The following is a 16,175-nucleotide window of genomic DNA, read 5'->3' as shown; positions in this document are numbered from 1 at the left end:
CTACTAAATATCTAGTATAAATAATCCAGTAGCACCTAAAGTCTTTGAAAAACTGCTGTGTCTCCTTCTCACTCCTGATTTCTGTTTCCCAAAGGCTTTTTCAGACTAGAAATTTGTTTCCTTCTAGTCTGAATTCTTCCTGGTGTTATTCCTTTTTGTTTTCTTTTTGTTTCCTCTTTTCTCTTTCACTCTCCCTGGAACTTCAGCTATTGGACCATTAGACCTCCGTTAATTAACTTCTCTGTTTTTTTATCTCTTGCCTTTTTTGCTTTCTGAGAGATGTCCTCAGTTTTTAAATTAATTATTGCATGGAATTTTTCATTTTTATCAGATTAATTCCCAACAGCTGCATTGTACTCTATGAGTATTTCTGTAATGTTTTCTATTCTTATTTTGTGGGTACTGTACTTAGAGGGTGTGTGAATGTGTGTTTGCACACATACATGTGTAGTGATCTCTTGGTGTGGTTCCTGTTTCCTCTGAATCTTTGTTTATTTTCGTCTCTGAATTTATTGTTAAAGATCCTCCTGAAATACCTGATGTAGGCACTCTTCTAAGTGCCTTACAATATTAATTAATTTAATCCTCACAATGATCCTTTAAGATAGTTTCTGTTGTCCCATTTTACAAATAAGGAAGGCAAGGTACGAGGTACCAGAGAGCTAAATAATTACTCATGGTCATAGAGTTAGACAGCAGCAGAGCTAGGATTTGAACCCAGCAGTCTTGAGGCCGCCGCACCATACTGTCCCTGCATCATCAAGTCTCACGGATGAAATGGTTGGCTAAGACGCGAGCGAGGACAGAGTCCCACACAATGCCCTTAGCAGCCTCCCTCTCAGCTGACAGCAGTCTCTTCTTCACCACCTCATGTTCATCTTGTTACAAATCTGCCTTCAGACTGTTTCTCTCCCTTGTCCCTGGGGATGCAAAAGACTCACTCATTTGACGCCAGAATTTGAAGGTCTGAGGCAGCAAGAGGAAAAAGGTGGGCCATTGGCTCTAGAGCAATGCTGACCTGGTATGCAAGCCTCCCTCTTCCCACTCCTGGCCGGGTGACTGTGCCAAAGTAGTTCAGCTTCTTCGGACCTCAGTTTTTGTTCTTCTGTTAAATGAGAAGAATAGTATCTGCCTTGCCTGGTAGTTGTCAGGATTCAAGGTAAAGTGCCCCTTGCACTGCAGGCCTTCAATAAATGGGGCTTTTGTTATCTGCCAGTCTAGTGATCCTTTCAAAAAGAACTACGTTGAGATGGCTGTTGTATTTTTATGAACTCTTGCGAACTCTGTAATTGTTTCCTCTTTTTCTTAGAGCTCACAAAGCAGCCATTTGATAACATGTTCTAGAATTTTGCCTTGAATTAACTTTAAGAACACCAGCCTGTAGCTTTTGGCATCCCTTTAGAATTTTTTTGAAAATTAGAACAATGTTTGACTGTCTTCACTCTCCCTTCAACTCTCCTATTAACTAGTCGCTTCATGTATTAGTGAGACTTTCTTTTGCAGGTTTCCTTTGTACACTGTCTGTCTAGACAAAGAGACTTGAGCTCCTTTCCAATAACTGTATCTCTGAGCCTGTCTTGGTTTTCATTTCCTTTGGACTGTTGTTTATCCTCCTCTTTCCAATCCAATGCCCATTCTCCTTCCAGAGAAAACAGATGTCTAACAGGAGCCCAGCGAGCGCACTTGTACCACTTCACACATCACGACCCTGTTTACATCAGTCACGAGTGAAAGTCCTCACTCGCAGGTCATTCTCACATGGACATGTGGGTCCCATCGTCGGGGTTGTGTCCACACCCCCACGCTCATCTGTCCTCTCTTCCTCTCCTTAGACCCTTCAGCTAGCTGCCCTCTCTCGATAATTTCCTGGCAACCTCCTCCTCTTCTCTGATTGTCTCTGAGAATACTGTTGCCTCTAGCCACCTAAGCTGTTTACTTCACCTGAACACCTTAGGCCCCAGGGTCAGTAGGTATGTTTCTTGCTTTCCATTGCTCCCCTAACCCATTTTTTTTCCTTTGCTTCATCTAAAGCCACCCCTCCTCTGACATCTATTTCTTAGTTATACAGCTGAAATGTAAAAGTGTGGAGCGGGCTGGCTGGATTCACATGTCCATACAGGTGTTATCAGGAATTTCTCTCTCTCACACCTGCCTCTCACGTCTCCCCATCTCAATCTTCCATTTCCCTCCATCTCTGTTTTCTGCTTTCCCTTATGTTGGCCTTATTTTCACGCTTGTATTTTCCCTCAGGGTGGCAGAGTTGGCCACCTGCAGCCAGTCCAGCTGCAGAGAGAGATCCAGAGAGAGATCCTCTTTTCCAGTCAGTCAAAAAACTCTAAGATCTAATTCTCATTTAACTGTCTCACGACATGCCCACTGAGGAAGTGGAGGGAGGGAGTGGTCTCCAAAAGGAAAGTGTAAAAGGGCGGTGCTGTTAGGAACCTCTGGTTGGCAGGCAGACGAGAGCAACAAGTGGAGTTCTTACCTGTCCAAACTGTATGACGTATTCTGTGTGGGCATGGTGAGATTTACATGTGAAGTTAGTTAAAAAAAAAAAAAAAATCATAAAACGTTTCTATCTTATAGCAACCTTGGTTACCTCATAATAAGAATTAGCAGGAAATGAAACGATAACAGTTTTGAGCTCTCATGATACAGATTAGAGCCAGTCTGATTTCAGATGATTTCAGAGGCAGATAATGGGAGAATATATTATTGTTCAGAATCCTGTTTTTAAACTACTTCAGGTGTTACATGCAGGGCTTTCAAAATTTTAAGTCTTTTTTTGTTGTCGGTGAAAAATATTCACAGCATAATGACTTTTCAGCTAGACAGACAAGCTTACAGCAGCAGCTTGTCCGTGTGATGGACCGAATCTGTACATTAGTTGATGCTGTTCCTGATGATGAGCTGAAAACTTTGGATTGTGGGAATGAGCTGCTCCAGCAGCGGGACATAAGGTATCTTGACTTCTCTCCTTCTGGATCTGATTGCGTTTCCACCGACACTGTAAGTGTCAAACATACAGGGCATCCAGGCATTCTGCCCCACAAACTGTGTAGCATACTTATCACTGTCTTTTTTTTTTTTTTTTTTAATTCTATGGTTGGAATATAGTTGATTTACAATGTTATGTTAGTTTCAGGTATATAAAAAAAACCACTTAGTTATACATATACATATATCTATTCTTTTTCAGATTCTTTTCCCAAATACGTTATTACAGGGCTTCCCAGGTGGCACTAGTGGTAAAGAACCTGCTTGCCAATGCAGGAGATATAAGAGACATGGGTTCAATCCCTGGATAGGGAAGATCCCCTATAGGAAGAAATGGCAGCCCACCCCAGTACTCTTGCCTGGAAAATCCCATGGACAGAGGCGCCTACTGGGCTACAGTCCATGAGTTCTCAAAAAGTCAGACATGCCTGAGCAACTGAGCACACACATAGGTTGTTACAGAGTATTGAGTAGAGTTCCCTGTGCTCTACATTCTATCTTAAATTAATTTACTTTTTCAAACTATTCCTTTAGCATTTGTATTCAGATTTTTAAGGTTGGAAATATTTTGCCAGTTTGGCATGAAAACTAAATATAAACTTGTGTGTACCCTACCATTGCCAGCTTGTTGTTTAGTTGCTAAGTAATGTCTGAATCTTTGCAACCCTATGGACTGTAGCCCACCAGGCTCCTCTGTCCATGGGATTCTCCAGGCAAGAATACTGGAGGAGATTACCATTTCCTCCTCCAGGGGATCTTCCCCACCCAGGGATCGCACTTGTATCTCCTGCATTGGCAGGCAGATTCTTTATCACTGAGCTATCAGGAAAGCCCACACCATTGCCAACTACTCATCGTTAATTTGGCATCCTGTGTTCTCTCTTCAGAAGGAAACTCCTAGCTGAAGCAGATTTTGATCCCAGTGATGCCAGTGTTCTTCACTCCTTGTGGGGATGTAGGCCTGATCCCCTGGAGAGCCCTGTGGAGGACTCTGCCTCTGTTTCCTTACCTTACGCGTTTCCGAAGGGTGATTCCTGTCCTGCAGGGAATGCTGTGAAGGAGTTCACTCTTTCACACCTCCCCTCAAATTCCATGTCCACCCGGGAACGTTTACTGACTCCTCCCCTAGGAAAGACGGGAGTCTCAGCCACCACGAAGAGTCCCTTTGAAAGACCGCTATTCAGTTCCCATTTACAGAAGTCCTTTGTAAGTAGCAACTGGGCTGAAACACCGAGGGCAGAGAAAAGAAATGAAAGCCTTGATTTCCCAGGAAATGTTCTCACAAGCACGGCTGTGAAAGATCAGAATAAATATACCACCTCCATAAATGACTTGGAAAGAGAGCTCCAGGCTGCTTGCGAGATTGACAATTTTGACATAGATGACTTTGACGATGATGATGATGACTGGGAAAATCTGATGCAAAATTTAGCAGCCAACAAATCTTCCACAGCTGCCTACCCACCCATTAAGGAAGGTCGACCAGTTAAATCAGTGTCAGAAAGACCCTCTTCCGCCAAGACAGACTGCCTTCCAGGGGCATCTACCACTCAAAATAAAAACTTCTCAGAGTCAATTCTGAATTACCCTGGTAAGTTTACAATAAATGAAATGCTTATATTTTCTCTGACAACAAAACTGTCCAAAATAGGAATTGTACAAGAGAAACCATAGCAAATCATCATTGCCTGAGAATGACATTGTTTCTATGCAAATTTCTGCTGATAATATGAATTACAAATCACAATTTCAGGAGCAAGTTGCTCTTTTGTCTGGGTACCAGCTGTAGTTTTATAAAATGTGTAATTATAACCTATTGTAGTAAAGCTCTAAAAGTCATTACAAATGTGCTTTGCCTTTAAATTAACATTTTTTAGTCCCTAAAACAATAAAGCTCATGAGGGCCAAGTTTTTAACAATTTGGGGGATGGATAAAAAGCAAAGCTGAATTTATATGTTAAAAATGTCATTGTGTGTATTTTTAGAATCCTGGATTGATAAGAAATGATGTTTATAAAGCAGTAGAACAGGTTTTATGTCAAAATACTAAAATTTACGGCAACCTAAGAAACCTAAGAAGTCAGAAATTTCTCAAGTCAGTCAAATTATTTTTTTTGGTCTAGGATCATTTTAATTCACTCAGCAAATATTTCCTGAGTGGCCACCCATGTGCCATGTGTTATGCTCAGGTCCTAGTGATAGATGGATAATGAAGAGTTCCTGCCTGCTTGGAGCTCACAGTTTAGTGAGAGAACTTTTTGGAATAGTGAAATTAGCCATTGTAAAGGTTGCAGAGAGAAGCCAAAATTAATTTTAAAACCTTACATTAACCTTACAAAGTTATCAAAAGGTGGGTTTTTTTTTTAAGTTTATATGTGTAAGGTTTTGTAAAGTGCAGTCCTCCCTATTTTTGCCATTGATGACTTAATCCCACAGAGGTTGTTCTTGCAGCTATGCTGTTGACCTTTAAAATAACCATTAATGGATTTATTTCTGTGTCATGCTTGGTATTCGCAGTTATCTTTGAGACGGTTGAGGGCTGGGGTGAGAGGAACTACTAGAGCTGGAGTGAGCACCTCTCACACTGTGGGCAGCCGCCCAGAGTTGCGACCGCGAGGGGGCAGAAGAGGGGGCAGAGGCGAGTGACATGACGGAGGGAGATTCATGGGGAGCTAGGATTACTCTGAGCTTTCAGACCCGGTGACTGAGAAAGCCGTGACACCGTGAACAGAAAGAAAAGTCAGGAGGCAGAGGCACATTTGGAGCAGAGCTGAGGAGGGCTATTTTAAGGCTTGCTGAGCTTCAAGTGTTGGGAAGTCATTCAGGCGGAAGTATCTTGCAGACAGTTGGAGGTGCGTGCAGCCCTGGGACTTAGGAGGGCGTCAGTCTAGGCTTGAGAAAGAGATCTGGGCATTCTGTGCACATCAGCGATGTTTAAGGTCAAAGGACTAGGAAAATTCCAAAAAAGAATGTCTACTGAGCCCAGTCCCAAGTGTCAGAGACTCCCAAATTTCAGGGACAGGTGGAGGAAATGGAGCCAGGAAAAGGAAGTTAAAGTGAGTAGAAAACCCAGGACTGTCTTTTTTTTTTTTTTTTTTTAATATGTATGTATGTATTTGACTGTTCTGGATCTTAGTGCCACATGCAAACTCTTAGTTGAGGCATGTGGGATCTAGTTCCCTGATCAGGGATAGAACCCCGACCCCCTGCATTGGGCGCACAGGGTCTTAGCCACTGGAACACCAGGGAAGTCCCCCCATGATTGTCTTGAAATTCAAAAGAGAAGGAGGAGAGAATATATAGGAGGGGTAGGTGCTGTAAAAAAAAAAATCAAGGAAAGATTTGAACTTGGCCCTTAGGAAGTCTCTGGTGGCCTTGACACTGGGCAGCAAGGAAACCCTGATAAACAGGTAAAGAAGGGTGTGCTATAGCAAACTGTACTCCAGTGACTCTGCAGGGCAATGGGTTAAAATGCTAAAGCTTATTGGTTACCATAACGCCCTGATTTCTCTTAACATTGATTATTTTCTTAGACAAGACGGAGCAGAACGTAGCATCCAGAAATCCGAAACACGAGCGTTTCCAAAGTCTTAATTTTCCTCATACAAAAGAAATGATGAAGATTTTTCATAAGAAATTTGGCCTGCATAATTTTAGAACTAATCAGCTAGAGGCGATCAATGCTGCACTGCTTGGCGAAGACTGTTTTATTTTAATGCCCACTGGTATGTATTTTTAGATATGAATTGGCAGGAATCCATTGGCAGATGTTAAATGAAAGCCCTTTAATAGAAATAAAAAGAACACCTACACCATAGTTCTATCATTTAGGGGTCTCTAACCTTCCCATACCACAGTTGGGAAAGTATATTACTTCATATCCTCTGTTCTGGTTGTTGACATGATAACATTTATTGCCCTTTAAGATCCTCACCTCAAAGCTCATTGTGTTGAATTGATCGAGGATTTTCCTTTGGGAATTTTTCTTTTTTTCTAGTCTAAATTAGCCTGGAACAGGAACAAAAAAATTACTGTCAGAGACCACAGCCACTTCTGGCAGTTTATTTGGCACAACCTCGTGTGGCCTGGTGGTTGAAATCATTGGCTCTGGAGTAATGCCCTGAGCTCAAAGCACAGCTCTGCCACTTATTAACAGTGTGGCCATGAGCAAGGCACTTCACCCCCAAACCCAGGCTCCTCGTTTGTGCAGTGGGAATAATACCAAAGCACCCACTTCACAGAGCGTCATGAGGATTAAGTGAAAAGCCTGGAACATAGTTCTTTCTTGTCTTCAGTTTTGAAGAGATCCAAGACTTCATTGTGCTGTTAAAGTGTATAACAGCTGTTGAGTGATTTACAGTCATACAAGTAAGAATATTAAATCAGCCATTAGGATAAGAAGCAGGGGAACATTGTAAATCACCTATGCTTCAATTAAAGAAAAGAAAGCAAGCAGCAATGTGGGAAGTTAGGGTTTCATTACTTACGTCTAGTCTTCCCTCTGCCTCTTACTCGCCTTTGTTGTGACCTCCAGCAATCAGTTGTCGCCATCGTCATTAAATAGCATTGACTGGGCATCTGAATTTTCTCAAACTGACCTTACATTTTAGATGGTGTTGGTTTGTTTAGTCAGCAGCTTTCCATACTTTATTAACTTGTTGTTCAGTCTGTGTCTTCTGTTTTGACTCCAGTTTGGCACTGCAAAACTAAAACTGGAGAGGGAGGGCCCTGGCATTTGTCTCGTCCAGCAGTCTGAGGCATTGGCAACTCAGTGGTAGAATTCTCACCCTCCTCATCCAGCAGTTTTCATTCAAGGCTTTCCAAGACCCTCTAGGGTTTCAAGGGGGCATTTTTCAGGGCGTCCTTCTCAAGTAGACTTTTAAAGTATTTCTGATGCATTTAAGTTTCCTGCCCTGATTCTTGCTTTTGCTATCATGTGTACCTATGTAAGATTGTCCTAAAGATAATTTTTATGCATTTAAGTTGCCCACATACTTTGGCTCATTCAAATATGGCATATTTTGGCACCATGGAGAGTATCACTTGGTGTCCTATTAGTTCATTACTTTAAACTTTATATGTCATTTGCATTGTACATCTTGCCTTCATGCTCTCCACATAGAACTTGATGGATTTTTTTCTGGTCATTCTCTATAGGAGGTGGTAAAAGCCTGTGTTACCAGCTCCCTGCCTGTGTTTCTCCTGGGGTCACTATTGTCATTTCTCCCTTGAGATCACTTATAGTGGATCAAGTCCAAAAGCTGACTTCCTTGGATGTAAGTTAAAACACTACCAGTTATAATAAAAATACTAAGAATAGCATAACTTAAAAACAGTTATATTTTAGTACTCTGGGTAACCTTTTTTATTAAATAGTTCATGAACTGTAAGACTAAAGCACAGCAGTTATATTAGGTTGTTACATTTAAGTACAAGTCTTTGGAAATTCTGGTACAGATGACTTTCTAGAGTTCAATCTGGTTTTACTCTGGAAGAATGCTTTTTAATAAGAACCTTTAACCTGTATTGCTGATGTAAATTTGTTTTTTCTAATATGGAAGGATTTTTTTTTTTTACACCACTGTCAGATTGGCTTAGTTCTCACTCCCTTAATATCTTTTTTTTTTTTTCCTCCCTTAATATCTTAAAATGCACACACATGTGCATGCCCACACACATATGTCCTTTTTCCTCCTGGCTGAGGTTAAGAAAAGTTTATGAGTGCAGTCTATTAAATCCTACATACTGTGATCAAACAGAACTCTTCTTGGGGTTGGTTATGAACCATCACCCCTCAACAAGACCACTGGTTTGATTTTTCTTCCCAAAGATGTCTCCCTACAGAGATGGTAGCCATTGTTCAGCCATTCATGAGAGTTGTGGTCCTTTCAGTGTCGTTGTCCATTAAAACCCAAAAGATGCATTTACCTGAAAAAAAAATATGGCCATACATTAGAATTGGAATCTCCTAGATGCTGAGTTCATATTTATCTTCCTTACAAATCTGAAAAGTTAAAAAAGTAAAGAAACAGGGAAAAAGAAAAGGAAATAAACAGTGAGAAGACCATTTGACTTATGGTTAACAAGGATTTTTTAAAAATACGTACTGATTATTATGTTGAGATTCTCTTTCCTTTGACAGGTTTGATATGACCTATTAACTATTTATAAAACCTAAAGATAAATGTAAGCTTGAGTCAGATTAATGTGTAAAATTTAAATTGTTTACTACTTTTATGCTTAGATCCCAGCTACATATCTGACGGGTGATAAGACGGACTCAGAAGCTACAAGTATTTACCTCCAGTTATCAAAAAAAGACCCAATTATAAAACTTCTGTATGTTACTCCAGAGAAGGTTTGTATTTCTATCATTATTTTAAAATATGATATTACCAACTGCCATATGACCCAGCAATCCCACTCCTGGGCATACACACCGAGGAAACTAGATCTGAAAGAGACACGTGCACCCCAATGTTCATCACAGCACTGTTTATAATAGCCAGGACATGGAAGCAACCTAGATGCCCATCAGCAGATGAATGGATAAGGAAGCTATGGTACATATACACAATGGAATATTACTCAGCCATTAAAAAGAATTCATTTGAATCAGTTCTAATGAGATGGATGAAACTGGAGCCCATTTTACAGAGTGAAGTAAGCCAGAAAGATAAAGACCAATACAGTATACTAACACATATATATGGGATTTAAAAAGATGGTAACGATAACCCTATATGCAAAACAGAAAAAGAGACACAGATGTACAAAAAAATAAATAAATAAAATAAAATATGATATTACAGCTATTTTAAAAAAACAAACAAGTTCTCCTTACCGAGAAAGGAAATACTGAGTCTTTCCCTCCTGTGTTTCTCTCCATTACTTCTCACATAGAATATTACACGCTAGTCATCAAAGGTATGGAGGTCTTTGCTTCCATCAAGTGGTCCTCTGTGACACCAGCTAGGGGTCCTACAGTTTAACTCAAATTTGACACTACCTACCCAGAGATAATGTCAGACCCCACAGGTTAAGGGCTCAGTCCCTCGAGATTACCACCCTGCTCAAGGTGGCAAGCCACAGGTTACCCACAACTTCCTTCTGACTTGGCTGCAAATCAGGTTGCTGTGACCTCCTCCTGCTTGAATTCAGTGACTTGCAAGAGCAGCTCACAGAACTCAGGGAGACACTTACCTACATTCACCAGTTTAGTGAAGGCTGTGGTGAAGACCTTCAGATAAACAGCCAGATGAAGAGGTATACGAGGCGGGTCCTGAGCACAGGAGCTTCTGTCCCTGTGGAGTTGCGGTCTGTCAGCCCCCAAGCACGTGGATGTGTTTGCCAACCTAGAACTTCTCTGACGCCCATACTTTTGGAATTTTGTGGAGGCTTCCTCACATAGGCATGATCAATTATAGTCTCCATTTCTACACTGACTCCCTTCTCTGAAGGATGGGAGAAGGACTCAAAATCCTAAGCTTTTTATCCTGGCGTAGTCTTTCTAGTGACCAGTTCCCACCCAGGAGCCCAACCAGAGTTGCCTGAGTTGGACCAAAGGTGCTCCCAGTGCTCTTGTTTAGTCGCTAAGTCGTGTCCAACTCTCTGTGACCCCGCGGACTGTAGCCTGCCAGGCTCCTCTGTCCATGGCATTTTCCCAGGCAAGAGTACTGGAGTGGGTTGTCATTTCCTCCAGGGGATCTTCCTGACCCAGGAATCGAACCCTTGTCTCCTGAATTGTAGACGGATTCTTTACCACTGAACCATCAGGGGAACCCCAGTGCTCTAACCACGTAAGAATTTACAAGGGTTTCAGGAACCCTGTTCCAGGAACTGGGAGCAGGGACCAGTATATTTTTTCTGTTATCTCATTAAAGCCCACTAAAATACGTATGTTTTTAAATTTTTGACATAATTTCTGATGCATTTAGTGTAAGAATTCCTCTAACTTTCATTGAGAAACCCACATGGTAACATTTTATTGTAACTGCTCTATCATTCTTTCTCAGTTTTTCCCTTAAACATTTCAGAGTAAGTTGCAGACATGATATCCTTTCAACCCTAAATACTTCATTGCGTGTCCTAAAAACAAGGAATTCTCAGTACAATTAACAATATTGGAAAATATTAATTGCTACAATACTGCTACTTTATGAAACTTTATTCTAATTTCACTAGTTATCCCAATAATATCCTTTATAGCAAAAGAGAATCCTAGATTATCCATTTTCTTCATGTCTCTTTAAACAATTTCTGTCTTTCATTATCTTGACAGCTGAGTGAAAGCCAGTTGTTTTGTGGACTGTCACACAATTTGATTTTATATTTCCTCTTGATTAGATTTGCATTGTTCATTTTGGGGGAATATCACAGAAGTGGTGATACATTCTCAGTGCAGCCTATCAGGAGGCATTTGTCAATTCATTCTATTATTGGTATTTTGTTAACTTTGATCACTTGGATAATATGGTGTCTGCCAGATTTCTCCACTGTAAAATTACTTTTTTTGTTGTTAATTATTCATTACAAGAATAAATGTAATTATTTTGTAATTGTAGATCTCTTATTGTGGAATATTCTGAAACTGTAAATATCCTATGTCTCATGAAACTTTGACTTGAGTTTTACTGTCCCCACCAGTTGTTATTGTAGTGGGTGCCAAGTGATGATTCTTCTAATTTAATTGGTATTCTCCTGTAAGGACAAGCTTTCCATTTTACCCACATATTTATTTATAGCAATATGAAATTATGAATTCTTAAGTTAATCAGTGGGTTATAATCAGTTACCATTGTGTGTTTTGATGTTTTAATTGTCCTAGGTTTGGCCAGTGGAAAAACTCCATCACACTGGCTTCTGTGTCCTTCCAACATGTCTGTCAAGACGTGGGTGCCAGATATGGTCACTGCTACTGGGATGTCATTGTTTCTAGGCCCAGTTATGGACAGAGCTATGAAATACACATACATACAGGCTTGTATGTACAAGCCATGTATATATAGGCTTCCCAGGTAGCACAGTGGTAAAGAATCCTCCTGCCAGTGCAGGAGACATGAGACGTAGTTTCAATCCCTGGGTCTCGAAGATCTCCTGGAGGAGGAAATGGCAACCCACTCTAGTATTCTTGCCTGGAAAATCCCATGGACAGAGGAGCCTGGTGGTCTACAGTCCATGGGGTCACAAGTTGGACTCTACTGAGCATGCACGCATGTGTGTATATATTGTACATATGTGTGTATATGATTCCCCCAAACAACATGCACACATGTAACACATGTCTGTAACCCTGTCACCAGTGTAAACGTGTGTGGCTCCCAGATACACTGAGGCAGAAAAATTGTTTTAGAAGCACTGACCTAATACATAACTGTTTGCTAAATGTGGGTGAACATTCTAGAGTGTCTCATCTGCTATTTTCTATTACTTTTACTAATTCAGTTCGTAGATTGAAATCAGAACCATTTTATGTGGTTTTAATGCAACTTAAGTCACAGTGGAACTTAAAGACAACCAGATCCTTACGGTGAAGTGTTTAAATGGTTTCAGATGTCTGACTAACATACTTCCCGTCTAGGTCTGTGCGAGCAACAGGCTGATCTCTACTCTGGAGAATCTATATGAGAGGAGGCTCTTGGCACGTTTCGTCATTGATGAAGCGCACTGTGTGAGTCAGGTAAGCACAGTTCTCTGCGTCTTGACATACCAGTAAATACATACCACCGACAGTATCTAGATCTTGAGTGCCGAGAGGAAAAAACATTGATTGAGTTATTCTGCTATTTCACTGAAGAATAATGTGATTCTTAATATGTGTATTAAGTGTATGCTTTATATAAAGAAGATCCGAGTAGTCTAAAAAGCAGTAGTGTTTTTTTTTTTTCCCAACTAGTGGGGACACGATTTTCGTCCAGATTACAAAAGAATGAATATTCTTCGCCAGAAGTTCCCTTCTGTTCCAATGATGGCTCTCACTGCCACAGCCAACCCCCGGGTACAGAAGGACATACTCACTCAGCTGAAGATTCTCAGGCCTCAAGTGTAAGTTGTCAAAAGTTATTCATTTTAAAACCTGGGGGCCGTGGTTCCCCAATTGTTGCACAATAGGATCATTTGTAGAGCCTTCAAAAATCCCAGTGCCCAGGGTACGTGCGTAGTAAGTCACTTTAGTCGTCTCCAACTCTTTGCGACCCTGTGGATTGTAGCCTGCCAAGCTCCTCTGTCCATGGGACTCCTCAGGCAAGAATACTGGAGTGGGCAGCCGTTTCCATCTCCAGGGTGTATTTCCATCTCCGATGTCAATTACGTCAGGATTTGAGGAGCTGGGAGCCAGTATGTACTGTTGTTGTATTTTAAAAAATTTTTTTAAATTCCCAGGTGATTCCAATGTGCATCAGACTTTGGGAACCAAGACCCTGGGGCTTTTATTCAATCACTGAAATTAAAACTTACCCCAGTACCAATTTTGGAAGTAGGGATAAAGTGCATGCCATACCTGTTAAACCTTAGGATGGTCTCAGTAATAAATTAGCTTTTATTTATCCTATTTTGGCTCCTGTGTATCCTAAAACAGGGGACCCCAGCCCGGGACCGCAGACTGCTACTGGGCTGTGGCCTGTTAGGAACTAACAGGCTGCATAGCAGGAGGTGAACCGTGGGCAAACAAGCAAAGCTTCATCTGTATTTACAGCCACTCCCCATCGTTCCCTTTACCTTCTGGGCTCCACCCCCTGTCAGATCAGCAGCAGCATAATAAATGTAATGCACTTGAATCCTGAAACCATCCCCCACCTCCCAGCTCCTGTGGAAAAATCGTCTTCCAAGAAACCAGTCCCTGGTGCCAGAGAAGTTGGGTGGGGACTGCTGTCGTAGAGTGTATGTGATGAAAGGGACAGACGCTACTGCTCTGTCATTTGCCTCTGAAGTCCCAGCTCTATCCAGGATGTTGAAAATAGCCCAGAAAGTATATGCAGCAGCTTTGTTTTTACTTTGTTTTCATCTCAACAGCGAAGTGCTTCTTCTTGCCACCAAATCCATAACTATTCAATAACAAAAACTTCTATAAGAAAATATCCCCAGTATAGGTTGCACTGAGTTGTTTTGTACCTCTGTATGACTTTGTAAAGACAAGTACATTCCCTGACAGGTTCAATTTACTCAGCAAACATTTACTTAAACAACTGTTGTCTACGAAGGTTAAAATATTTTTTCCTTCTGATTTATTAGTGGGTGCTTTGAGATTGAGGAATATCTGAGGGAATAATGGCTGCTAATGTATTGGGGTGAATTTTTAAAGCTTGGCTCACTTGGAAATAAAGAAAATAAGCTGGCTCTATAAATATTATGATCAGTAAAGACAACAGCAGCATTGTGGTGGATTATGAGAAGAACTCTTTAAGTGCCGTATGTGGGGACAGATGTGATGGTGGTATTAGTCACTCAGTCGTGTCCGATTCCTTGCAATTCCATGGACTGTAGCCGGCCAGGCTTCTCTGTCCTTGAAATTCTCCAGGCAAGAATACTGGAGTGGGTAGCATTCCCTTCTCCAGGGGATCTTCCCAACCCAAGGATCGAACCTAGGTCTCCTGCATAGCAGGCAGATTCTTCACCATCTGAGCCAAGAGGAAAGCCCTAGTGTGAAGGGATTTGAGGTTAAGATAGCTTCAGAGACCTTTTGCAGATTAAACTGGCATTCATAAGCCCAAGAATTTTAGAGTCTTCAGGATTTTGTGCAGGTAATCACAAAAACTGGAGTGCAATATTTTAGTTTCACTTGCAGAGGAGTGTTTATAAAATTTGGGAGAAAAAAGATCATTTCTTCCATAATTGAAGAAATTATTTTACATTTTATATTTATATTACAACATTTTATATTTATATTACAACATTTTATATTTAAGATGTCTTATAAGTTTAGGTTCTAGTGAAGAACCCACATGCTAGAAATTTGCTTCTGTGAGTCTTCCACTGGTTTATAAAATCCTTTTTATTTTATTTATTTTTTTTTTAATGATAATTTGATTTTTAGTCATCACATTTTTTTTTTTTCCCCAGTGGGTTTTGTCATACATTGATATGAATCAGCCATAGATTTACACGTATTCCCCATCCCGATCCCCCCTCCCACCTCCCTCTCCACCCGATTCCTCTGGGTCTTCCCAGTGCACCAGGCCCGAGCACTTGTCTCATGCATCCCACCTGGGCTGGTGATCTGTTTCACCATAGATAGTATACATGCTGTTCTTCTGAAATATCCCACCCTCACCTTCTCCCACAGAGTTCAAAAGTCTGTTCTGTATTTCTGTGTCTCTTTTTCTGTTTTGCATATAGGGTAATCGTTACCATCTTTCTAAATTCCATATATATGTGTTAGTATGCTGTAATGTTCTTTATCTTTCTGGCTTACTTCACTCTGTATAAGGGGCTCCAGTTTCATCCATCTCATTAGGACTGGTTCAAATGAATTCTTTTTAACAGCTGAGTAATATTCCATGGTGTATATGTACCACAGCTTCCTTATCCATTCATCTGAAAATCCTTTTTAAAAAATAGGCAGTGTTTTTAGCATTTTTCCATCAATAGATACCAGATGCAATCTACTGTTCTTTTAAATCAGTAATATTAATTGCCAAATGCCCATAATTAAGAGAAGTGATGCAAATTCAATTCACCTTTTGAATAGCTTTTTGGAAGTATCGAATCTGTCTTTTTTGAGTAAGCATTGCATATATAGGCTCAGAGGCAGACACCTGTAATATGTTCTCCCAAGGATGTGTGGGAGAGATCTTCTTAGAAAAGTCATGGATTGCACATTCCCTGAGTCTAGCGTGTGATGCCCTGTGTATACTCGGCACTCAGTAAGAATGAATAAATGAAACATATGGAAGAATTTTGGTAAATGTGGGTAAAATATGAAAATTTGGGAAGGTCTGTTGACTCCTTTTAATATATTTGGTGCTTCTATATTTGGGAGAATTTAAATCCCTGGTTGAAAGTAAAAGATTTTAACCAACACTTTCTGTTACTTTTTTTTTTTCGGATCTTCTTTTCTGCCCATAGACCCCTTGTTTGAATTAAATTTCCCCACTGCTGTGGTGCCATGGCCCTGGTGAAGACAGGTGCCCCTAGGGTTGAAGCCACGGTCGCTGCTCTTCTCTCCTACTGCCAGTCTATGA

At 40.7% G+C, this 16,175-nt stretch overlaps 1 protein-coding gene across 1 annotated transcript in view; it reads left to right on the top strand.

The window, feature by feature from the left end:
- BLM (BLM RecQ like helicase) overlaps nucleotides 1-16,175 on the top strand; it is an 87,280-nt gene that overhangs the window by 31,618 nt on the left and 39,487 nt on the right. Inside the window, exons 6-12 of the mRNA XM_043922061.1 lie at nucleotides 2,828-2,960; nucleotides 3,885-4,588; nucleotides 6,531-6,722; nucleotides 8,155-8,273; nucleotides 9,242-9,355; nucleotides 12,578-12,676; nucleotides 12,893-13,041. Coding sequence (XP_043777996.1) covers nucleotides 2,828-2,960; nucleotides 3,885-4,588; nucleotides 6,531-6,722; nucleotides 8,155-8,273; nucleotides 9,242-9,355; nucleotides 12,578-12,676; nucleotides 12,893-13,041 — 1,510 coding nt within the window. The remainder of the gene's footprint in view (nucleotides 1-2,827; nucleotides 2,961-3,884; nucleotides 4,589-6,530; nucleotides 6,723-8,154; nucleotides 8,274-9,241; nucleotides 9,356-12,577; nucleotides 12,677-12,892; nucleotides 13,042-16,175) is intronic.

Source organism: Cervus elaphus, chromosome 13 (genome assembly GCF_910594005.1).
Source record: "Cervus elaphus chromosome 13, mCerEla1.1, whole genome shotgun sequence".
NCBI lineage: Eukaryota > Metazoa > Chordata > Mammalia > Artiodactyla > Cervidae > Cervus > Cervus elaphus.
This window is presented reverse-complemented; position numbering and strand designations above follow the sequence as displayed.